The sequence below is a fragment of the Nannobrachium achirus genome (genome assembly GCF_963921795.1).
Source record: "Nannobrachium achirus genome assembly, chromosome: 10".
Lineage (NCBI taxonomy): Eukaryota > Metazoa > Chordata > Actinopteri > Myctophiformes > Myctophidae > Nannobrachium > Nannobrachium achirus.
Genome location: NC_137819.1, coordinates 50,354,242 through 50,380,197, shown reverse-complemented (window position 1 = coordinate 50,380,197; position 25,956 = coordinate 50,354,242). Strand labels below are relative to the sequence as shown.

At 44.3% G+C, this 25,956-nt stretch overlaps 1 protein-coding gene across 2 annotated transcripts in view; it reads right to left on the bottom strand.

The window, feature by feature from the left end:
• Window positions 1-216: 216 nt before the first annotated feature.
• elp2 (elongator acetyltransferase complex subunit 2) overlaps window positions 217-25,956 on the bottom strand; it is a gene marked incomplete at its 5' end in the record, with an annotated part of 127,459 nt that continues 101,719 nt past the window's right edge. For both annotated transcript variants that reach the window (XM_080734443.1, XM_080734442.1), the window contains 4 exons: window positions 217-1,798; window positions 5,054-5,167; window positions 7,067-7,206; window positions 20,034-20,155. In XM_080734443.1, coding sequence (XP_080590569.1) covers window positions 1,573-1,798; window positions 5,054-5,167; window positions 7,067-7,206; window positions 20,034-20,155 — 602 coding nt within the window. In that variant the 3' untranslated portion in view covers window positions 217-1,572. The remainder of the gene's footprint in view (window positions 1,799-5,053; window positions 5,168-7,066; window positions 7,207-20,033; window positions 20,156-25,956) is intronic.

Here is a 25,956-nt window from a genome sequence, read left to right as displayed (position 1 = left end):
GAACCACCACTGCACATTAACACAACCTGCTTGTCCTCTCCTTAATCTGGCCATGCATCAAAGCTCTGTCAAATTACTCCCTACGCCAGCGTAGCCTCACTATCCCACACAAACACACACCGAGTCATTCTATTATTATTCAAAATCAAAGCCAGGGATTGTAAAAACAAAACAACAGTAGTAACCTGTTCAAAAAGAAGCAATCATTCCGCAGATACAAAAAAGAGATTTAATCATAATATATTTGACTCACAAAGAAGCATCGGTACAACACAATACTGCACAGGAGCTGTAGCTGCTGATGTACGTTATTCCATCTCATCAGAGGCCCGCCAGCAAAAAAAAAACACCCGGACACAGTGACACATTGGAGCGTCGGATGGAGCACTTCCTTGATTGTTTCCTCAGTCGACAGAATGTAGAACAAGGCACGGTCCTCCGTACACATTGGGGATTGTTTTTAGGGGACGGTTGGTGCCACTCGATATTGTCTCAATATGCTGTTTTTTTTTTGTGGAAGCCTGACGAATAACTGTGACTTCTAAAACAAATTGCAGTGTCTCCGAAGTCCCCTCAAGTGTTCATTGTTTTTTATTTTGTTTTATTTGTGAGTTTGTGACGGGTTCTTGTCCTGGGAGGAACCTTGTGTCCCGAGCCCACAGTCACAGGGGGAAGAGAGAGGCCTTTTCTCCTGACCGGTGGTGGGACCGCGGTGCAACAGACAGGCAGGCGGACCCTGCACTGCGGCCCCCTTTGGTTTGTGTGTGTCATGTGCACTAGATAGTCTCGTGAGCCAGACTGTTGCATCTCACAACGTTCCATCATACAGTCTGGAGCAAGGGAAGCAAATGATCCTAGGAGATGCGTAGACTCCACCCTGCTTCTGTATCGTCTTTACAGTCACAAACATTTGTCCTAATGTAAATCAAAATAATCAAAGTAGCTTGCTGCTTATCCGAAATAGGAACTGAAAAAATCGAATTTAAAACAATTTGAACACATTTTGTGCCAGCTATTTATGAATTAATCCTATAACTTCTGCCAGCGCTTACTTTCGCTGTTTTTACCGTGTTTTCCGACGGCGATCGCGCGCACGCGCGTGTGCTCCGTTCCAGAGCACACTGTGGCTGTGCTCTGTGTGAGCGAGGAGAACAATTTTCCATCCTGTTGTTGTAGGCACCACTACACAGTGTGTGGAAGGGAGCATGTGGCGCTGTGGAGAGCTAGAATCAGCGGAATAATCATTTTTTTCTGCAGAAGAAGAATTGAACGGATGGAGGAGTCTGTTTTGTTTCCGGGTTATTTCTGTATGTAATCATCTCATAGCAACCGAGGATCACTGCTTACACTACAGAATGGCGATATTAATCAGATTAAGAGATCTTTTAAAGAGATCTCCGTCTATGGCACAAAAGTGCCTACTGCCTAATGACGAACAGATGACGGTCCTTCCTTTCTCTGCAATGGGGTGGCATGGTTCCAGACTCTCAGTATGTAGCATTTGGAGATTGTGGAATAGTTGCTTGGCTACACGAGGCTACGCACCAGGACGACAGGGCAGGTCCCTCCAGTTTAAAGAGCCCGTCGGTCCACGTTGAAGATTTTGACGGAGTGGTCGGCGCTGGCGCTCGCCAACTGGACCCACGACTTCTCCTCCTCCTCCTCTTCCTCGATGCCGTTCTCTCCTCCGCCTCCGTTCGTTTCCTCATCCCTCTCTCCTCCCTTCCCCCCTCCCCTGCCCGCCCGGCCTCCTCTGGGCCTCCAGCGGAGCCTCTTGACTGTCAGGGTGTGGCTTTGTCTGCGAGAGGGAGGCTCGGTGAAGGAAAACAACAGGACACTGCCAGGGTAGGGCTGTCACAATTATTACATAATCGTCTAATCGCAATTATTTGACATAATCGCAGTTATTTGACATAATCGCAGTTATTTTGGGATAATCGTCATAATCGTTTACATGTTGAAAAATGTTTATATGTGTTCAAACTAGGGATGCCCCGATCACGTTTTTTTTGCTCCCGATCCGATACCGATCAAATATTATTGCTTCCGATTCGATCCCGATCTTTCCCGATCCGATCTTTTGGCAAGGCTTCTATTCATTCTATCACTTAGTGCAGCACTGAATCAACAAATTAAAAACAAAGCTTATGAGTAGTGTACCACACAATAACCATGCAAACTAAATCAAATTAAGAGCAGAATAGTGCAATAAGAACATAATTCTATTACTTTTTTTTACAAAACGAAACAAAACAAAATATTACATTTAAATATCCTGTGTTGAACAAACTAAAATATGTCTAAAACCTCAGTAAACTTCTTCATAATCACATATAGGCCTATAACTGTCTCCAGCCACACGTCACAAATGTTGTTGTATGCCAGGGTTCCCCAATTAGTTTTCGCCAAGGGCCGAATTATGTCTAGGGTACCAAGCCGAGGGCCACCACATTGCGGGTGGCGACGGCGGCGTTCCTGCTACTCCAGCGACAATTCAGATATAAGCCTACTAGTGCAGTGTTTCTCAAGCATTGTGCAGCGGACCTTTGGTGTGGCCTTTGAAATTTGGCAGTGAAGTCACGATTTAAGGACTTTTAAAACCTGTTTAATACCTAAAAAAAAATAAAAAATATAGAAAATTACAGCATCAAAAATAATCAACAAACTATATAAAAACTGGTAAAACATTGGCCATTTTTAAAGTTGAAACAAAATAAGTTAAGAACCAATTAACCAGTCTGCTTGAAAAGTATGCATCTGTAGCTGCTAGTTGACAGTGCAGAGAGACATAATTGCCTTCCTTTGATCCGATAACAAGGGGCCCGTTACTACTTATTGGCATCAGCTGCCAGCTGGACACAGAGTCTGACACAATCACCTCCCCTCTGCAGGGCTCTGTGTCTGTCTCATTTCTCCAAAAGCCCTTGAATATGATTGAAAATGATTAAGGATTACTGTGATTATGGTAAGCTTACGTTTCGCATTCACCTTACCTGTAACTTTCACTACTGCCGATTTCTTTTTTTTCCCGAGCTCCGATCTTATAAAAATGACCATATCGGCGGCCGATCCGATCACGTGATCGGGATCAGGCAACACTAGTTCAAACATTTAAAACATAGTGGAAATAGCTCACAACGAGTCTCATCGTGACGCGTTGTGAGCTTGTAGATCGGCTATTTCCACTATCAATGTTTTTTTTTAAGTGTAAAGTTGTCAAATATGTCCATTTCTTTGTATATTTAGGTTGTCATATCTGCCATGTGCAACTTCAAAGCCTACAAGCCAAACATAAATGTAATTGTCAACGACAAAAACATCGCAATTATTTGAGTGTTAATTAATCGTCATGTAATATGTCATAATCGTGACAGCCCTATGCCAGGGGTCGTCGACATGCTGGCCGTTACAGGTCCGTAACTCTGAGAGTGTACAAACGGGACCAAATGGACCCGTAGGGTTCATCTGGTTCCATTTGTCCTTGCACTTAAAACATTTGAGAACCACTAGTACAAGTGGACTCATAATGTGTCATAATGCCGTAAATCAGCATAGTAAATCAGCGTCATCCATATTCTGAAGAGAACATGGAGACAGTAATTGGGTCTTATTCAAAATAAGAACATTATAATGGTGTGTAAAACAGAAAATTGCAACGGACAAGACGTAGTCTTTGCCACGGACACGTTTATCCGTGTCCTGACAGAATTGACTACAGATTGCCTACAGATAAGCAAAAAATAGCCGATCACAACGTGAGCTTGTAGATCTGCTATTTTTGGGTAATGTTCCCCCAAGAGAAGGGATGCTTGGGATTCAAGTGGTTAGATGTACAATTATAAAGTTATTTCCAATCTGTCTTATAATGGAAACGGATACTCTCTCAAGTTTTCCTGGTGACATTGTATTGTATCTTAGGGGGAAAGATTTACATAATTCTGTACCAAAATATGACATAAATCTAAGGTGCTGTAGAGTAATAATGTAATTCAGGGGGTGCTGTGAATGAAAAAGTGATTTACAGGGGTGCCCTGAGCCAGAGCCAGCCAAGTTTGAGAAGCACCCACACAGGGGCACAAGAAGATACCTTTCAAAAAGTTTACTTGGAAAGAGAAAGGGAAAGTGTGCTAGAACTCTTTGCCCCCTGTGACCTGACTCTGGAGAAGCAGTTGAAGATGGATGGACTTTTGGGATAAAAAGGCTGATAAGGTACAAGTCAACTGTTAGTTGTTGAATTGGCAGAAATATATCATCCCTGTTGGGTGGAAACCTCCAAATGTCCCAAACTGTTACTTTTCAGGATTCAAATTCAAAAGTAGCAGATCTACGACCTCAGAACGCGTCGCTTCGTGCCGCGTTTCCGAGCTTGCGGACGTTTGAGCTTGATGCTTTCGTGTGACGCTGTAGTATGATCAAGCAGGGCGTTAATTTACAAAAAAACACGAAAGGTTACGATATGTAGATAAGAGGTTTCTGCCCGACAGCAACGATATGCTGTCTGTCCCATAGCAGCCCTGAACAGAAAAGCCTGATTTATACTTAGTTGTGTACTGGTGACAAGCACCGAAAACAGCAGATCTACAATACAAGCTTCCAAAGTGTTGCATCTCCACACGTTGTGAGCTTATAGATCTGGGATTTTTGAGACACTGGCCGGCGTACAAGAAGTCAGAAGAGGTTTCTTGTTCAGATACTGGGCCTGAACACAATGTCTCAGATGCACTGCACATCGGACGCATGCACGCACGCGCACACACGCCTAGCCTGAAAGGACCTGTTGCCAGTGTTAAGCTGCTGGTTCAGACCAGCCTCAGGCAGTCATAGTAACAGGTACCAGACAGACTGCTGCTACTAAACAGTCTACCACACTGTCTGTGGAGGATGCTCCATCACCCAGACAGAGTACTGAGCATCTACTGAACTTCACATGAACTCTCTCTCTCTGTGTGTGTGTGTGTGTGTGTGTGTGTGTGTGTGTGTGTGTGTGTGTGTGTGTGTGTGTGTGTGTGTGTGTGTGTGTGTGAGAGAGAGAGAGAGTGTGAGTTAAGGATACTCTTTGTCTGTTTCTCCACAGAGGCTCCAGTCCTGTCCTCCGCTAGGCTCCAGGTCTGGGCTCCACTTGTACAGAAGTATCCTGCCACACTCCAAGCCCACTGCCAGCAGGTAGCTGGGGAGAGGAAAGGAACACGCACGCACGCACGCACGCACGCACGCACGCACGCACGCACGCACGCACGCACGCACGCACGCACACACACGATTATATCACACTGGCTGGACATATGGAATCCACAGTAAAGGTGGTTGCACACTGCTGCGTTTTTCGGGCCGAATATCGGAGTGAATTTCGGAGCACGCAAATAAAAAAATCAAACTCACGTTATGTCAGTCACGTTTGCACACTGCCGCCCGTTTCGCGCACCACTCTGTCCCTTGCTCTCTCTATCTCTCTCTCTCTCCTTGCCCTGAAAAACGCATTTCGCAACGAAAAACGCAGCACTGTGCAACCAGCTTTACACCTCTAAACTCTCAAACATTTTCATATCAAGGACCGCTAAATTGATATGTATTTATACAGATCTAGATCTGAAAAGAGTTTGTGCCTACAGTAGGACCTCCATAAGAGAAGATTTGTGTCAAAAGTATTTCTCTCACTTGGGAAGATATTCTTTCTCTCTGTCCGAAAGAGAGAACTTTTGATTGTACTGTATGTGATATTGTGATTACGTTTACCTTGCTAGTCAAGCAAGCCAGTTATATTTGCAACTGTACTTGTCTCCATCACTGCACTATGGTCCATAACTTGTGCAATTGTGAAGATCTTTAAGTCTAAGTTGTTGTCTTTTTCTCCAACATTTGTCCCAATTTATCAGAAATAGCAGATCCATGATGCAAGCTTGTAGATTTGAGCTTCTAGATATACTTCTTATTATTATTTATGTATTAATAGCCTAAGTATGGAACTGGGTTGAAGTAATTAATCTTGATGCTATATTAGCTGGTATTGCTGGGTGGGGAGCCCCTGGAAATCCCCCTCAAAGGATCCCTGGGGGTCTCCAGACCCCATTTCTAAGAACCAGTAGTCAGAACTCTATACCATGGTAGCCCACCCACCCACTCACTCACACCTCTGTGGAAGGAATTGAGGGCCGACTTGAAAGCCCTCCTCCTCTCATTAGATGTCCTGATATCATCTCTGTCGGCTGGAAACCTCTTATTTCCATATTCTAACTTTTTGTGTTTTTTGTTTTTTTTTGGGAAATGAAGGCCCAACTTGATCATGCTACAGCGTTACACAAAATAATCACAAATAGTAGATCTGCAAGCACTAAACGTGGCGCATTTAGATCTGCTACTTTTGATACTTTTGAATGTTCAATCCATGAAAAGTAACAGTTTTGGACATATGAGGTTTCCAGCCAACGGCGGACGTTATGTAAAACAGCCCAAGATGTTGGCTGTTGATTTGCGCGGCGCCCACCGCGGGCCCATTTACATTTTTATTGATAGTAGAGCAGTCGGAGGCAAAGCCAATTAAGATGAGATAAAACTTTAATTAGTCTCCGAGGAGGAAACGGGGAGGTAACTGACCACTTGATCATCATCATCACACTTTATCTGTCACGTTGCACACACACAGATCTGATGGACCAGTACTGATTAGTTCATCCATTCATGTTCATCCATACAAAACACTTACATTTATACTAAGTCCCCACAAGTATAGTTGAATTTCAGACTGGAAGTTTTATGGTTAAACGGAGTCTCCTGGTATATATATACAATTTATTTTTTGAGTGAACTACTACTTTTTTTAAGAGATTAGAATTAGGAAAATATTGGGGTCGGGTTAGGGTTAGCCATGTAGAGGTTAGGTTTAAGCTCTGGGATTTAGAGTTAACGCATTGCAGCGCAACACGTGTAGATGTGCCATTTGTGCGTTCATAAAATGGTCGTTACAAAATGATTATTTCCTCACAATATCGTAATACAAACGTGTGTGTGTGTGTGTGTGTGTGTGTGTGTGTGTGTGTGTGTGTGTGTGTGTGTGTGTGTGTGTGTTCACCTGCGATCGTTGCCCAGCAGGGGGCAGAAGGCCACGGCGGTAGCCGAGTCGCCCACATCCAGGATGGAGGAACAGGGACGGATATCTGCAGGGGTGACGACGCTGTCCCCAACGGACTGGCATGGACCCCACACGATGACCTGCGCACACAAACGCACACGCACACACACACACACACACATACACACAAAAATAACTTTTTTTCCGATTCATTCCACTCTGCACACATCATTTGTGTGAGTCGCTGTTGTTATCATACTGACTCACCTGCCAGTGAGGAGCCCCCACCGGGACACCGCTGCCTGCTGACAGGTGCCAGCCCAGTCCCGTAGGTAGGAGCACATGCAGTGGCTATTGTATTGCCTTGTAGATCAGCTATTTTATACATGCAACCATGGTGACTTGTTTTAAGTCTACTGGATCTCTTCTCCACTAGTCCCACCCTAACATTTTAGTCTAGTTTTATTTGTTGACGAAATACATGTTAATATATCTAGTCATGGTTCTCAGCTAGAGGGTCCTTGGGCTAAAATTAACTAACATTGAGAATCCCTGTGTTAGGACACAGGAGGCAACAGCTCATTCAGCAAATCAAATTTAGCATCCATTCCTCACCGACAAGCAACAGCTTGTGGCACAGCCTGTCGTACAGTGCAGCACATTAAATTAATCCAAAACCTCGCAGACAGTAAAAAGGCAAACAGAAAATTCTTCAGCATTGATTTAAAATAACTGAGAGTTCTTCTGGGAGTTTGTTCCAGATGTGTGGTGAATAAAAAAAAATGAACTGTTTAGCTTTGAGTCTGGGTTCAGAAGTTGTCCCAGAGGTCTGGATGTTTCATGATGTTAGCAGAAGGTCAGTAATGTTTTCCGACCCTAAACCTTTAGGGTGCTTCACACACCAGCTGTAATATGTTGCAATCAATGCACTTTAACAGACAAGAAGATACAGATCCTTGGTCTTTTTAGTGAGGACTGGAACAGCAGAGGCATTCTGAATGGACTGCAGTCGTCTGATCGATCTTTTATTTTTATTTTTATAGAGACGCCCATAAAGAGACTTTTATGGTAGTCTAGTCAATACAAGGACAAGTGTTTCGTGGACTTAAAGGCGTAGTTCACCCCCAAATTGATTTATAGTGCCTTTTTAACAGAAATATTGTTGTTTTAACCAAAAAGTTATCTATCTTTAAAGGAGTAGTTCACCCCCAGAATGACCTTTTTTCTATTGATTACTCATGCCATGGAGACTTGAGTTCAATCATATTTTTAGTTTTTTGTTGCATTCCTAAGACAATAATTTGATTGCAATAAATGTACCCCCATTGATTCCGGATGGGGACCTGAATGCATTTGGTTCCCCATCCGGAATCAATGAGGGTAAATTTACTATAATCAAATTTTTGTCTAATGAATGCGACAAATACAAAATAATATTACTGAACTCAAGTCTCCATGGCGTGTGTAATCAATAGAAAAAAGGTCATTTTGGGGGTGAACTACTCCTTTAAAGATACTAACTTTTTGGTTAAAACACAAATATTTCTGTTAAAAGGCACTATTTTCTGTTAGTGTTTGTTCAAGCACTTCAAATAAGACAATTGCAAAGTCAGTCACCTTAAGTATGTATCAAGGATTAAATTACTTAAAGGTAGGGTAAGTGATTTCACCTTAATGGTGGCAGTAAATGAGCTTAATAATGTGGATGTTGAAATTCAGTCCATGACTTCACCGAGATGTCTGGCTTAGATTGATTTTTTTACCGATTGAAGCTGAGCACCGTCTCACTTTTTAATCGTTCTTCCTTGGCTACAAAAAACAATGACTTCAGTTTTATTGTTTTAAGAGAAGAATATTCTATCATATCCAGCGGTTGGTTCAGTGCTTGCATCGGACCATTGCTCCCCTGGTAATGAGGTTATGTAAATGTGGGCGCCGTCTGCATAATTATGGTAATATGATTTTTTGTTATTTTCCATAATCTGATCCAGTGGGAGCATGTTGTACTGGTAGATGTTGAAAGAACAGACCAAAAGAGAACAACGGAGCCTTGGGGGCCTCTCTCTCTGTCGGCGTGTCATTTCTGTGAGTGGACACAAAGTAGACTCCTTTAAATCCGGCTTCAAACCAATTTAGCACTAGTGTCATAATGTCATTTTTTTAACCCATATCTTTTGTGTCATGTGTGTCTGTGTCTGTGTCACGCGCACGCACATGCACAAGTGTGCATGTGCAGGCAAGCGAGAATGTGTTCCAATCCACAACTTCTAAATCAAATCCACTAACTTCGGGAGAGACAAGTACCCTGTCTGGGCTGGCTAAAGTACCGTGGCTACTTATTTAGCATAACAGGTGTAGGTGGGGGCAGGTATACGTCCTCACAGACATACAGTATATAAATGGGGCAGCGTCCCCAGGTCTTGGCGAGCTCTGCACGGCTGCAGTCACACAGACAGACCCACCCCACAAACATTTAATCACTACTGCACCACTGCCCCTGGGAGATGGATTGCTGAGGTGGAGCGCCACACCTACCATCAGCTCCCAGTGACTACTTGCCGCACGACTTGCCGCACCCATGCCATGCTACTCATACACTGAGTTAGCGGTGCCCGGGAGCGTACCATGACCTTGTGGTCCAAAGGCGAGAGCTCTACCAACTGAGCTACACGGACACATGAACCAAGCAACACAACTTTAGATCACTGGTTCCCAAACCTTTTAGCCTGACAGACAAAATAGAAATGTGATATCTCCGGGGGACCCGTAGCACTTGACCTAGTCTTGACAACCATACAGACTTACAAGCGTTACAAAGGTTGAAATGTAATTTAGAATCGCCTGTTATCTAGACAGATGCTAGGCTTATTGTTTTCCTGGTATCCTATAGTTTCAATTAAGTACAGATTATTACTCTGATAGTATATTCTTTAGACTGATGCTATAGGTTCTTGGTTTACCTGTGATCCTGTTTAATGAGGAACTACACTGTCACATCAGCATTTGTGTGATTTACAGTATCTTGCTGTCGCTTGGGATCACTGCTTTCAGTGTCAGACTGTTGACCCTCGTGAGTTTGCTCTTTTTAATGTTGATCACGAGGCCCAGTTGTTTGTGTGTTTTTGTGCATTTCAGCTGTGCGCTCAGGCCTACATTTTAAGCCACATCTCGGTCAATTCTAAGACAAATTTTTAAATGTAAAAATGTCCATACTCCTTTGAATTTCTGCTTTTCTTTCCAACGGCAGCTGTGGCTTTGTTGTGTCTATGGGATATCAAGCAAATAGAAACATGGCATGGCATGCATAAACATCTTTTTGCACATAAAAGTAGGTCAGACCACGGTCTAAACGGTATGCTCAAATTTGTATTAAGTCAAGGTTCATAATAGCATGTCACCGCATTGCACCCTTCATTTAAATATCAACACTCCCCCATGCGAGCGACACTAAAACTATAACGGATTACGTTCAGCGCGCCTTTCATAATACCAAATACGAATATGATGGGTGCCGTTATGACCACATTCACACATAAGACGTGGTTCAAAATAGGGGCCTCAATGTCATTCACAGCTAAGCTGTAGGCTACACTCAATGTTTTTGAAAACATTTGAAGTGAGAAATAGACAATGCAATCAATCAAATCATATTTTTAACTGAGATTATACATTTTAATGACAACAATTAATTCCTTTTTAAAATATTTCCACTAAAAGGGTAAATGAGACTTGGCCTTCAGGTCAAAGTCCTCCTCTGGGGCCACCAGGTTTCCTTTTGCCCAAGCAAAGTTAAAAATTGACTGTGCAAAAAAGACAAGCTCAATATCAGGAATATCATCTTCAAGTGGTTTTTCTCCAAGTGGAGTCCCACACCGTTTAAGTTCCTCCCTCATTTCTTTGCTTTTCAGTAGTTCTTCTTTGAATGCTCTGTTGCCAGTGTTCAAGTCACAGTTGAAAGAGGACTTGGATTCTGGGCTGGGACGATCATCATCTTCATATTCAACAAAAAAAAAACCCATGGGAGACAGCCAGGACAAATCAACTGAACTGGTAGAGTTTGAGAGACGCCTATGGTGATGCCGGAGACCAATTACAAATTTCCACACCGAAATGGAGTTAAAAGCATCGACATAGCTCAAACCTTCGCGCTCCATGGTCTGCATGTACGTTTCTTTAATGTCCTCTAGCTTGCGAAAGCACTTCTCTGTCTCCTCTCGCATCCTGGCTGGGTTGTTGGCTATATGTGGGACAAGCCTCAGGTACTCGCTCACTACCAGGACCGGTGGGAGTTGCGTGCGTCCAGGCTCTTGCAAAAACAGACCCGGGATGGGTCCCGACGGTGGCACCCACTGTCCCTTCACCTCCTTGGCCAGGGTGTCGAACAGCACGGCCAGCGCGAGCGCCACCACCCCCACGCCGCCCATGGTGACCTTGCCCTCCCTGCCGAATGTGGTCCTCAGGCGGCGGGTGAAGTCGGACAGCTCCGAGGGGCTCAGCGAGTTCTGCACGTCTCTGAAGTGGTCACTGAGGTGGAGCGAGGAGTTGGGCGACACCAGCATGTCGTTGATGAGAGAGTTTGGCACGTAGCTGGGAACGGGACAGATGTCCAGCGCCAGAGAAGACAGCTGCGGAGTCCCCGATGCAGGGCAAGACAGATTTCCCATCTTTGGAGAGTAACGATCATTCAGTTTTGATGTTTACAGCAACAGCGCGCTTGTCTCTCGTTCTCTGTCTGTCAGCGATTCAGATGGTTCAGCGGTGTGTATTTCTGTGTGTCTTTGGGTAATGATGAACAAGTGTGCAAACACAAGTTTCCAGTAAATCACACAGGACAGTGTTTGAGTGTGTGCCAGGCTACGTGCACTAACGCTCGCAAATGACCAGTTGAGGACATGGGGAGACTATGTTTTGCCCCCTGTCCGTCCGTCCGTGTGTCCTTCGATGTGAGTATTTATTTATTATGAGTGATGATTCATTTTGACGGCAGTATCACACCATAACTTCTAAAGTAATCACACAATGAATGTATATACTGTAGTACTGTTCACATTGTACATGAGATAAGAGAGATGATGTAGGAAATAACAGAGTATGATATGAAAAGGTACACAACAAAGCAACAGATGAAACGCCTATTATTGGACCTACAGTGTCCTGATAAAACAATGACCATGGTGTAACAAGTACATCAGTATGCTTATGCAGATGAGAGAATCAGTATAAGTGCTGGTCAGACAGATAAAGGTCAAGCCTTAGATATAATCACAACAGTTTTTTATTTTATTTTTATTTTTTTGACCTGAAAGGATAGGGATTAAGAGATGAAATGTAACACACGTTTAGATCAATAGACATACCATATCATGCAAGACAATGCGGTCGACAATCAATTAAATCATATTTTTAACTGAGATTATACATTTTAATGACAACAATCTATTCCTTTTTAAAATATTTCCACTAAAAGGGTAAATGAGACTTGGCCTTCAGGTCAAAGTCCTCCTCTGGCGCCACCAGGTTTCCTTTTGCCCAAGCTTCTAAATATTTCATGTTAAAAACTGACTGTGCAAAAAAGACAAGCTCAATATCAGGAATATCATCTTCAAGTGGATTTTCTCCAAGTGGAGTCCCACACTGTTTAAGTTCCTCCCTCATTTCTTTGCTTTTCAGTAGTTCTTCTTTGAATGCTCTGTTGCCAGCGTTCAAGTCACAGTTGAAAGAGGACTTGGCTTCTGGGCTGGGAAGATCATCATCATCATCATCAAAAAAAAAAACCATGGGAGACAGCCAGGACAAATCAACTGAACTGGTAGAGTTTGAGAGACGCCTATGGTGATGCTGGAGACCAAATACTAATTTCCAAACCGAAATGGAGTTAAAAGCTTCGACATAGCTCAAACCTTCGCGCTCCATGGTCTTTATGTACGTTTCTTTAATGTCCTTCAGCTTGTGGAAGCAGTTCTCTGTTTCCTCTCGCATCCTGTCTGGGTTGTTGGCTATATGTGGGACAAGCCTCAGGTACTCGCTCACTACCAGGACCGGTGGGAGTTGCGTGCGTCCAGGCTCTTGCAAAAACAGACCCGGGATGGGTCCCGAGGGTGGCACCCACTGTCCCTTCACCTCCTTGGCCAAGGTGTCGAACAGCACGGCCAGCGCGAGCGCCACCACCCCCACGCCGCCCATGGTGACCTTGCCCTCCCTGCCGAAGGTGGTCCTCAGGCGGCGGGTGAAGTCCGACAGCTCGGACGGGCTCAGCGAGTTCTGCACGTCTCTGAAGTGGTCACTGAGGTGGAGCGAGGAGTTGGGCGACACCAGCATGTCGTTGATGAGAGAGTTTGGCACGTAGCTGGGAACGGGACAGATGTCCAGCGCCAGAGAAGACAGCTGCGGAGTCCCCGATGCAGGGCAAGACATGATTGCAAGATTTCCCATCTTTGAAGAGTAACGATCAGTCAGTTTTGACGTTTACAGCAACAGTGCGCTTGTCTCTCGTTCTCTGTCTGTCAACGATTCAGATGGTTCAGTGGTGTGTATTCCTGTGTGTCTTTGGGTAATGATGAACAAGTGTGCAAACACAGGACAGTGTACACCACACAGGAGTCCAGGACAGTGTTTGAGTTGTGCAAGGCTACGTGTACTAACGCTCGCAAATGACCAGTTGAGGACATGGGGAGACTATGTTTTGCCCCCTGTCCGTTTGTGTGTCCATGCGTTACCAGCTAATCTCCGGTGCCGTTGGCCCAGTCGCTGCCAAACTGTGCACACACACTCCCTGGATGCAAATTCAGAACCTCCCCACATTTTTCACATGGGCCTGTACTAGCGCCACCATGAGGCCGATTTTAGCAAAAATACATTTTTGGACAGTACTCCTACCGATTGTCCAAAAATCATGCAAATCGGTAGACAGTATCTCTACAGTCTCAACAGGAATATGTCCGATTTACCATATTCCATCCTAATTGGCGAAGTTTGGCTTCCAAAATATGCAGGATTGGTGCGTTTTGAACAAAATGCCTCAAATCATGAACACAGCGTGCAATTTTGATGAAACTGTGCACGCACATTCCCACCAGGCAGAGGAGGAAATGTCACTTAAAAATGTCAAATCAGCCTCATGGTGGTGTTAGTACATGCCGATTCTTTTTTACCTACAACTCCACCGAAGTGTGAAACTTTGTATGCACATTTCCCAGAAGCCAAGGAAAAACCTTTGCCCTGCATTCTTCACATCTGCTTTTTATAGTGCCACCAGGAGGCCGACTTATGTAAAACAAATTCTTTGATATTACTCCTTCAGATTTTATCCAAAAATCACACAAATCAGTACACAGTATCTCTATAGTTGCGACCGTCAGGGAGCAGTTTACTATGAAAACCTCCACCGGCCGTCCGTCCGTCGGTCGGTCACACGTCACACGTCACACCTTTGCCCTGCTCATATCTCCGCATCAGTATATAGGGCTTGTTTGTTTATTGTATGACATCACGCCACATCATCAGCTGTGGACTCTGTGATGTCATCGTATCGCATCAGTATATAGGGCTTGTTTGTTTATTGTATTACATCACGCCACATCATCAGCTGTGGACTCTGTGATGTCATCGTATCTCCATATATGGCCATCTCCGTATATGGAGATATAAGTCGTCCATGCCCAAGTATGGGCTGGTGAGGTCAGACTTTGTGTGATGCGTAGGTTATCTCCATATATGGAGATTCAACATTCCAGGCAATGCTCTCTTCCCTGGTGAGAATTGCCCCTTTATATAGGGCTTGTTTGTGTATTGTATGACATCACGCCACATCATCAGCTGTGGACTCTGTGATGTCATCGTATCTCCATATATGGCCATCTCCGTATATGGAGATATAAGTCGTCCATGCCCAAGTATGGGCTGGTGAGGTCAGACTTTGTGTGATGCGTAGGTTATCTCCATATATGGAGATTCAACATTCCAGGTGTAACTATGGCTACCCGTATGACGTGAGAGGTGGAGGTTGTGATATTTGTGGAGATAAGCGACCAACGGTCGCTTATCTCCCGATTAGGGAGTCTTACTGGTGATATGATCACGACGGATTTGTCCGATATGTCATATTCCTATCCTAATTGGTTAACATTGGATTCCAAAGTTTGCAGGATTGCACCTTTTTGAACAAAATGCCTCAAATCATGAACACAGCCTGCGATGTGCATGAAATCTTGCGCACATATTCCCACTAGGTCAAAGAACCAGTAAGACTCCCTAATCGGGTAGGCCAAAAGTTTGTTTTACCAATTATCAAGACATACGGGCAGTTGACAGTTTGCCATGGTTACTCATTGAAGTTGAATCTCCATATATGGAGATAACCTACGCATCACACTAAGTCTGACCTCACCAGCCCATATTTGGGCATGAGCAACTTATGTCTCCATATATGGAGATATGATGACATCACACAGTCCTCAGCCGATGATGTGGCGTGATGTCATACAATACACAAACGAGCCCTACAGTATAAAGGGGCAATTCTTGCCAGGAAAGAAGCATTTCTTCGACTCAGACCTTATCGCCAGGGTTGGCTTATAGCAGCTGTCGGTAGGACCATATATGGATTCTGTTAGTGTGGATCTCCTAACAGGGCATCATCTGGGATACAATCCCTTTTATGCCCATATATGGAGATCCCTAACAGAATCCCTTTCATGCCCATATATGGAGATCCCTAACAGAATCCCTTTTATGCCCATATATGGAGATCCCTAACAGCATCCCTTTTATGCCCATATATGGAGATCACTAACAGCTAACAGAATCCCTTTTATGCCCATATATGGAGATCCCTAACAGAATCCCTTTTATGCCCATATATGGAGATCCCTAACAGAATCCCTTTCATGCCCATATATGGAGATCCCTAACAGAATCCCTTTTATGCCCATATATGGAGATCCCTAACAGAATCCCTTTTATGCCCATATATGGAGATCCCTAACAGAATCCCTTGTATGCCCATATATGGAGATCCCTAACAGAATCCCTTTTATGCCCATATATGGAGATCCCTAACAGAATCCCTTTTATGCCCATATATTATGGAGAAATCCCTGCTCTGAGTATCTGACATCAGTGTGATGTCACCTGCTTATGCCCATATATGGAGATCCCTGCTCTGCGTATCTGGTTGCTATGGTAAACAGTTGGTTGCTAGGGTAAAAAAACATGGTTGCTATGGTAAACAGTTGGTTGCTAGGGTAAACAGTTGGTTGCTAGGGTAAAACCATGGTTGCTAAGGTGGTTGCTAACGTACACTAACAGACCAGCAACAACAGACTGTTGCCACAGCAACGTACACAAAGGTTTGTGTACACATGTGGTGTGATGTCATACTGATGCGGAGATATGAGCAGGGCAAAGGTGTGACGTGTGACGTGTGACCGACGGACGGACGGACGGACGGACGGACGGACGTCCGGTGGAGGTTTTCATAGTAAACTGCTCCCTGACGGTCGCAACAAATGCCAACCTTTTCTCATTGGCCTGTTATAGCACTGCCAGCACGTCAACTTTGGCAAAACACATTTTTGGAACAAAATGCCTCAAATCATGCATGCAGCGCCCCGTTGCCGTGAAAGGCCCAAGAACACATCATGGCACCGCCCTTTTCAAATTGATAGCGCCACCAGGAGGCCACAATAACCTACCTGACCTAGTGGAGACCTGTGCTCAAAAGAGCACTGCTTCTAGTTAAGTTTTGTTTATTTTTATGAAGTCGAGCCCTCGCAGGACAGTGGAATTCCTGGTCCTGCATCTGAGCCGGCTTCCTGGCAGAGCGTTGGAGAGACCTCGCTAACGCTCTGGACCAGAGCTAGAGCTTAGCTAGCCTAGCGTGAGGCGGCTTGATGTACACTAGGGACAGGACGATAAGCGATATTATCCTTTATCGTGATTTAAACACTTACGATAATGGTATCGTGGAGATTTAATTTATCGTGACATTGTCCTCCGTCATGCACTGGGATCAATTCACCTTTTATTTACCGAGCTGCATAACCACTACCACTTAAACTCTCCATAATTGGTAAAAGGTACTTATAATATACGTCTTTTTTCACTCTCAATCAAATATCTTTGCCAAAAAAATAGCCGATCTACAAGCTCACTAGATCTGCTATTTTTTTGGCAAATGTTCCACCTCAGGATAATGGATTTTGATTATCGCGATATCGTAAATCGTGATTTCTTTTGTCACAATAATCGTGATATGAAATGTTCTTATCGTCCCATCCCTAATGTACACCACCTGGACTAGTACAGTACGTCACAGGGACTTACGCCCAATCCATCCCTTGATGCTGAGTGCCAAGCAGGGAGGCATTTGTATAGTCTTCATGACCCGGCCATGGATTGAACACCGACCTCCAAATCTCAGGGCTGGCGTTTTGGTTTAGCCAGTGATCTCTCTCTCACTCTTACCCTCTCTCTCTCACTCTGTGCATGCTGTCCTAGTGCTGCAAAAGCAAGTGTAATCTTCCTAAAGAGTCCTGCCGCCTGTACTTTATCAGGTGATCAGGCCGAGCTATTGTTGCCTTGATTACCAGCTACCACCAATGGCACAAAATGAGACCGATTATCGGGCACAGGCGCTTCCTGGCGGCACAATTATCCAACAATGCCCTGGTGTGTAGAAGCCTTATGCCTGAGATGTAACAGGTGACGGTTTTGTGAACAGTTGCAATGGACAGCAAATTGGATTTCAAATTACCGGCAGGACTGATGTTTTTTACTTTTTTTTAAAAAGTCCAGTAATATCAGCTTGGACTAGTGAAATAAAACCGCTGAAAACTGACCTGTCAACATTGGATTTCTATTTGAAGTGAAGACCAGAGTGCGATCATCATTATTTAGAACAAAATATTTCATCATTCATAAATCTCCTCAGACAGGAGAAGGCAAAACGTATCTTGCCGTTATTAGATTATTGCAACCGTCAGGTCGCATTTACTATCAAAACCTCCACCAGCTGTCCGTCTGTCCGTCCGTCCGTCCGTCCGTCCGTCCGTCCGTCCGTCCGTCCGTCCGTCCGTCCGTCCGTCCGTCCGTCCGTCCGTCCGTCCGTCCGTCTGTCACACGTCGCACGTCACACTTTTGCCCTGCTCATATCTCCGCAACCGTTGCCCTGATCCATGCCAAATTTTGCACACATACTCCTTGCCTGCCAAATCACAACCTCCACCCATCAATTCACACATGACCCTCTTCTAGCGCCACCATGAGGCCAATTCTTGCAAAACACATTTTTGGACACAGCTCCTACAATTTTTGCCCTAAAATCACGCAAATCGGTACACAGTATGTCTACACTCATGTCATCAACATGGATCGGTCCCATATAGCGCCACCTTTAGGCCGATTTTTTAAAACACATTTTGGACACTACTCCTACAGATTTTGTCCTAAAACCAGTAAGACTCCCTAATCGGGAGATAAGCGACCGTAGGTCGCTTATCTCCACAAATAGGGCAAATATTTGTTTTTCCAAAATCTTCCTGATCCATGTTGATGACATGAGTGTAGACATGCTGTGTAGTGATTTTCGTGATTTTAGGGCAAAATCTGTAGGAGCAGTGTCCAAAAATGTGTTTTTAAAAGTCGGCCTGAAGGTGGCGCTATATGGGACAGATTCATGGTGATGGGATGAGTGTAGACATACTGTGTAGCGATTTGCGTGATTTTAGGGCAAAAACTGTAGGAGCAGTGTCCAAAAATGTGTTTTAAAAATCAAACCTCGGTTCGAACTGAAGCGGTGAATTAGAGCAGTTCCAGATCTATGTTTTTGATTCAGATGGGTCCCAGGGACATTTTATGAGTCCCGTTTTTACTGGTGTGTGTGTGTGTGTGTGTGTTTTTTTCTTTTTTTTTTTTACCGCAACGTGCTCTCTCTCTCTCTCTCTGTTTTCAGCATGCGGTTTGTAAGTTTCACTTTCGGTTTAGAAATCAGCATCGCTTGCTCTGTCTGTCTGGCTCTCTCTCTCTCTCTCTCTCTCTCTCTCTCTCTCTCTCTCTCGCGCGCGCGCGCATGCGCAGATCCTGTTCATACTGGTGAGTGAGTGAGTGAGTGAGGACAATGGGACAGACATGAGCATACATTGGAAGCGGCTAGTCACCGCTTCAAAAATCGGCCTCATGGTGGCGCTAGAAGAGGGCCATGTGAGAAATGAGGGGTGGGGTGTCCGCGTTGCCTTGGCGGACGAATAGGTACCGGCCCCGGCTCTCCCGGACCCTCCTAGCCCGAGTTACGGCATTTTATGTGAGCTGCAGTGGAGGGGGTCCTCCACTGGGGGCGCCACCACTTTTGCATCCGTTCTGGAGCACCAGGAGTCGGTGGTCCCCGGGATATCCCCGTGAGCAGCCCCGTTGGGGTGGTCATTTGGTCATTTTTGCACATTTGGTCATTTTTTACATCTGGGGGTGTGTGTGTGTGTGTGTGTGTGCGCTCACAAGACACACCTCCACCGATCTGCAAGCTCACAAAGCGTTGCGGATGCAACGCGCTGTGGGCTTGTAGATCAATGGTGTTCCTTCCATGCGTTGTACACCGAACAACCCAAAGCATTAGGCAGGAAAACACTGCAGCGAAAGAGACTGATAGAGCCGCAAGGCAAGCGATACACAGCATTTAAGATTAAAACAATGTCAACGTGCTACTAGCGGTACCACTATCAGCCTACGTTCCGTTCCGTGGATTGGATTTGTCACTTCCTCCCCCAAAGCTGCATCTAATTTCTCAAAACACCCACGATTCGTTGCAGATAAAAATCAATTCGTTGGCAAAAAAAATTAATATTATTATTAAAATATTTGAGGACCCCTGGTCTACTGGTCTTTACACAGTCTGGTGATGGTAGATCTTGCCAGCCTAACTGGACAATGTTTACGTAGATCAAACAAAAGGTTGAAATCACGTGAAGGTTTTTACCTTCTTGTCTCGACTGGACGTCACAAAGAACTTGCTGTCGGGGCTCCAGTCGCAGGCCCAGATGATCCGGCTGTGCACTGCTGTGTCCTTGGCAGTGTTGGCGTGAAGGGAGAAGTGGGGCTCTGGGGGGGGCGGGGGGGGGGGGGCGGTCATAGAAAAACACATGACGTTAACAAACATGACAGAACACAGCTGTGTTCATTTTGACAGCACATAAAATTCCATTTAGTTTTCGTCATAAAACTCAACGTCATAAAACGAAATAATCCCACAACCGGGCGCGTGCACATGCCGACGTCAAAGGGGGTCTTTTATTTTACTCCGTTGAGCGCTGTGTCACACACCGAAAATAGCCGAATTACAAGCTCACAACTCGATGTCTGTCTATTTTTTAAAACGAGATATATCAAGGCATGCCCTTAAATCGAAGTTTCACCATTAACACCATCTCTACCATTTTCTGCGCGTCCCTCTGTCCACAACATATCAGGATGGTGGGGCAGTGGTCAGGGACATCTCCCTGCTGCCCCCTGCAGCCGGACATGGGACAGTGCATGGCAGGGACTTCCTACTCACTGATGGCCCTCTTGAGTGGGCTCTAACTGAGGGCTCTCGTCAACCATAACCGTCTTGAAGTGGTCTTCAGTGGCTATTACGACTGGGTCTCCCCAGGGACCTTCTTTAGCTGTATGTGCTCCAAGCCAATCCTCCGTAAGAAACGGTGCACTGATGTGGCTTGGGAAACAGCCAAATACAATAATGGTGGGGAACAAGGCAGCGTACCAACCTTTGACAACAGCCTCATCAATCAAATCCTGCTACTTGGCTTACTTTCTCCAGTTGGCGCACAAAGTACTGATATAGTATATTAAGCCATTCAGAACGGGTACATATTATTGTGTATTATTATTTTATGCTTTAACTATTGAAAAATAGCAGATCTACAAGCTCACCTCGGTGCCGCGCTGCGAGCTTGTAGGTCTGCTATTTTTGAAAAGTATATCTGCTATTTTTCTATAGCTAAATAGTTTTTCTATAGCTAAATAGTTAAAACATTCAATAATTTTAGGCCTAAATGGATTAAAAAACATAAATCATAACACAGCTTTTTTGTATATATTGTTGTTGTCATAAGATCTGTCTGAATGCACACTCCTGGACACACCAGTGTGCCTTGGCACTACCGTATTGGGAACCACCGTAGTAACATACGTAGATACAAATGTGCCATTTTGAAACGTCACACGTCCAGCTTGTCGATCAGCTATATTTGCTATTTTATTCTCTGACTTCCAAGTTTAAAGGTGGATTCTGCTTTTCAATGGGAATGGAGTGGTTTCTTGTCATTTGCGGGTTTCTGCAAAAATATGCTCCATTCTCCATAAAAATTATAAAGGCAAAACAGGCAAACACTATTAACACTTAAGTTGCAATCAATTAAATCTCTTTGAAGGTCCAAGATGCCATGGTCTCCATAGATTCCATGTAATTCATAGTGCACGGCACGTGCACGCCCATGCCTAGATCATGCACCACGTGTGTGCACGCTGTTCACAGCTTTCAAACAAAAAAATCCGCTTGGAAATCCGTTCAGCCATTCATGATATAGCAGCCATTATGTTTTCTTCAGATGTAAACAAACATGGCTGCCATGTTTGAAAGAATTAGTTGGTATGGGGGTTAAACATGCAATTTCGCGATCATGCCTATTACATTTCTGGAGGTCCAAAAAAAAAAGAAATCCTTCAAAAACGGCCCAAACTCGGGAAACTCTGGGTTGGCACAGGGGGGGGGGGGGGGTGGGGGTGGGGGTACCAATACAAACTCGGGAAACTCGGGGTTGGCACCAGAGGTGTTAAAATGGGACCCTGCTTGGCACTCAGCATCAAGGATTGGACTGGTGGTAAGTCCCTGCGACATACTAACGCCATGTCCAGGGGGTGTTACTTGTACATCAAGCTGCCTCAAGCTACAGACCCTATGGGCCACATGACTCTGCAAGGCTTACTTCAGTGTTTCTCTTCAGAACAATTCACAAATCGCAAAAATACAACACGATACAATCTACGAGCTTGTAGATAAGCTATTTGTTGTACGAGAAATGTATAGGGTTTATTACGTAGTTAACATGTCTGTGTGTGGGCAGGCACACCTTTTGTCAGTAAGAAGGGGGACTCCTAGGAAAATCATAAGCTCACCATTCATATTCATGTGCAAATACTGAAAGTCTGTCTGTCTATAAAAAGGGTCTTCAACAGGGGACCCGGGACCCCTAGCATAGGGGGTCCTCAGAGTTACTACAGGGGGGACTCCAAATCTTTGTGTGATAGAAACCTTTATCTCCATTTTTATATTAACCACTTGAACCTGAACCTTAACGTCCATATTCTAGTGATTATATAGAACTAATGTTCATATAGAACTTTAGCCAAGAATAGCAGATCTACAAGCTCACAAAGAAGTTTGGTGTAGAGGGGAAAAAGGAGCACACAATTACAGAGTGAAAGGTCAAGTTTAGTAGTATTGACGGTTCAAGTGGTTAAATATCTGAAAACACAAAGTGACATGAATCCAAAATACACTGACGATTGTGCTGTCAAACAATGAAACTATATGGAATCTATGGAATCATGGAATCATCTCTCTCTCAACTAAGGGGTCCTTGGCCTGAAAACGTTGAAGACCCCTGGTCTATACAAATGTATGCATAATACGTATGCCGCCCCGTCTGCAACTACTGCATGTCCACCAGAGGGTACTAGACACACCATCTATAACTTATCGATTAGATATTTTTCAGTGTGTGATAACGTTGTGTGATGAAGTAATACAGGCAAACAGAGAGAAAGATTAGAAAGGAGGGATGGACAGTTAAAAGGAGTAAGGGGAGAAAAGAGGAGTACAGTGGAGAGAGACCGAGAGAGAGAGCGAGAGTGAGTGAGTGAGTGAGAGAGAGAAAGGAGGTAGAGAAGATGTTTGGGAAACACATCCAGGTTCCTGGTTGGATCCCCTCAAGTAAGTGTCAAAGTGTCTTTGAGCAAGAGATCAAGAACGCACCCGATGGGCAGGTTGTTGCCTGTGACTGTGTGAATTAGGGCATTAACGAAAAAGTCGACAAGTCGACTGAGTCGACTTGATTACACAAGTCGACTCCCACCAGAGAAAGTTGAAAAAAAATCCTTTGTATTTTTTTCGATAATTATTTTTGCTCCATGTGTGTGTCTGTACAGCATTCAAACAGTAAGATTGCTTATTGTCAAGGACGGAATGATCCAATGGTAAGTGCTACATTACATTTGGTATTACATGGTTCTATTATGAAAATAGCAGATCTACATGCTCACAACGCCTCGCGATGCGAGGCTTTGTAGATCGGCTAGCATGTAGATCGGCTATTTTCACAATTTCTGCCTCTAATATTTGACAATTTGGACAATGTTTAATTTGTCATTTTAGAGGTATTAAAACGTCCTTAAATTGCCACTTTAGAAATGTGAAGATACCCTCTATACACTTAAACTTTATGTTGGTTTGTTTACAGTTGAGTGGGAAAACAATGTTGCACATTAAGTTAATCATGTGTGTGATGTGATGACGTCATCAAACGATAAAGTCGACTTCAACTCAACTTTTTACTGAGTCGAGTCGACTTGCAAAAATCACAAGTTGTTAATGCCCTAGTGTGAAAGCAAGTTGGATAAAAGGTGCTATATACATGCTCCATATACATTTGAGAGAGAGAGAGAGAGAGAGAGAGAGAGAGAACAGCAAGAGAAAACAAAGATGGAGGTTTCTTAGTGCTTGATGCAGGAGGGCAGCTAGTGAGGGGATGGACGGAGAGAAGAGGCAGAGAGGAGGAGCAGGAGGAGGAGATGAAGGGAGGGAGGGATGGAGAGAAGGATTAATAAAAGACGAGACACACAGAGCCGGGCAGCAGAGTGGTATTGTTTGATCAACCATGGCATCGTTTAACCTTCCCTTGTCTGGCCGGACACGACACACACGCAGGAGAGAGCTGTGTGATTTGTGTACATGTTGGTGTGTGTGTATGTATGTGTGAGAGAGAGAGAGAATGTGCGTGATTGTATTTGTTAGTGTGTGTGTGTGTGTGTGTGTGTGTGTGTGTGTGTGTGTGTGTGTGTGTGTGTGTGTGTGTGTGTGTGTGTGTGTGTGTGTGTGTGTGTGTGTGTGTGTGTCCTCCGCCATCACTCTGAGTGATTCAGCAGCCAACCGGAACGGACGGGAGAGCCCCAGCCTCACGTCCCCACATCTCCCACTCACACACACACGCACACAGAAGTTGTTTTACTATACTTGTGAGGACATCAGCATTGAAAACAGCCGAGAATATTCTCAATAGCTCACAAGGAAAACATTTCAGTGTGTGTGTGTGTGTGTGTGTGTGTGTGTGTGTGGCATCACCGCACAAACCTCTTATGATGACCTCTTATTTTTTATCATTTTGGCACCGAAATAGGGAACCGCTAGGAAACAAAGCAGAACCAGAACCGATAAGCAGAACCCGGAACCGGACTCATAACAATCCTAGCAATATCCATCCCTACTCAAAACGCATCGCTTCGGGACACGCTTTGAGTTTGTGGATCTGCTACTTTTGTGCGACGCTGTAGTATGAACAAGTAATTTACCAATAAATACACAAAAAGTTAGAATATGGAGATGAGAGGTTTTTCTGCCCTGCAGTATCTCTAGCTGCAGCATTTGGGCTGGTTTTTCTAAGCCACACCTTCAGCAGAGTGTCTTGTCTCAGTCTAACTGCATTGCCCCGCCGTCCTGCAGCTGTGTGGCCTTGTAAAGGTTGTGTGCCAGAGGAAATTATGGCGCTAACCCCAGCCCTGAGCCCCTGACACCTCCACCCAATGCACAGAATGAGAAACAGAACACTCTTCGCTATGCTGCATCCAAAACAGCCATGGCCCGGTCAGCACACACACACACACCTCACGCACGCACGCACCTCACGCACTCGTGCGCACACTAGGGCATCCACCAAATATTTGAATATTTGAATATCAAAGTCACTATTCGACGTTGTTCACCGAAGTCGAATATTCGCTTATTTTTTTATTTATTTTTTTGTATTGTTTTCTCTTTAAAAAATATATAGTTTATAAAGCTTGGCTAGATAGGAAGCCATAATAATGAGTTGTCAATGCCCCCCTGGTGGATGAATTTGTTAATGCTCTATACCAGGGCTTCTCAAACCTTTTTAGGCCGTGACCCCCAAAATAAACATATTTGAACTGGGGACCCCCACCCTGACAAGCACTTGGAATTGTAGGTATTAATGTGACTCGGTTCCACAGATAAATATTGTGAAAATAGCTCACAATGCCTCGCGTGAGCATGTAGATCGGCTATTTTCACAATGGTCACCTCTTGCTTACTTAATATTTGACAGTTTGGCCAGTCCTGTCGAATATTCGACAATTTGAATACTTTGAGGTCAAATAATTCGAATACTAAAAATCACTATTCGTGAATGCCCTAGCATGCACACACACACTTCAATGTTTTGTAAAATATTCATTGTAACAAAAACATACTGCTTATGAAAGGTTGGACTGTGGGGTACCACCATGCTGGCCTCAAGAGGTTATTGCAGTGGTTCTCAACCCCTGGGGCGAGGTACCCCCAGATAATTGGTAAAAAAAATCAGCCAACGTCTTTGACTTCATTACCCAGGAGTCTCTGCAAGCATGTCTGGCGGCGAGGACGTGCTGTCTTCACCAGTCAGTCTTCATTTTGACTGGTAGTTCTGCCTTGGTGCCTTCGCAAATGCCAACTCATTGTCTCCCATGTATGGAAGGATGATTGTTATTACTTAAACCTTTATACTTTTGTGGGACATAATGTGTATAATAATAATAATAATAATAATAATAGTGCTGCTTTAAAACTT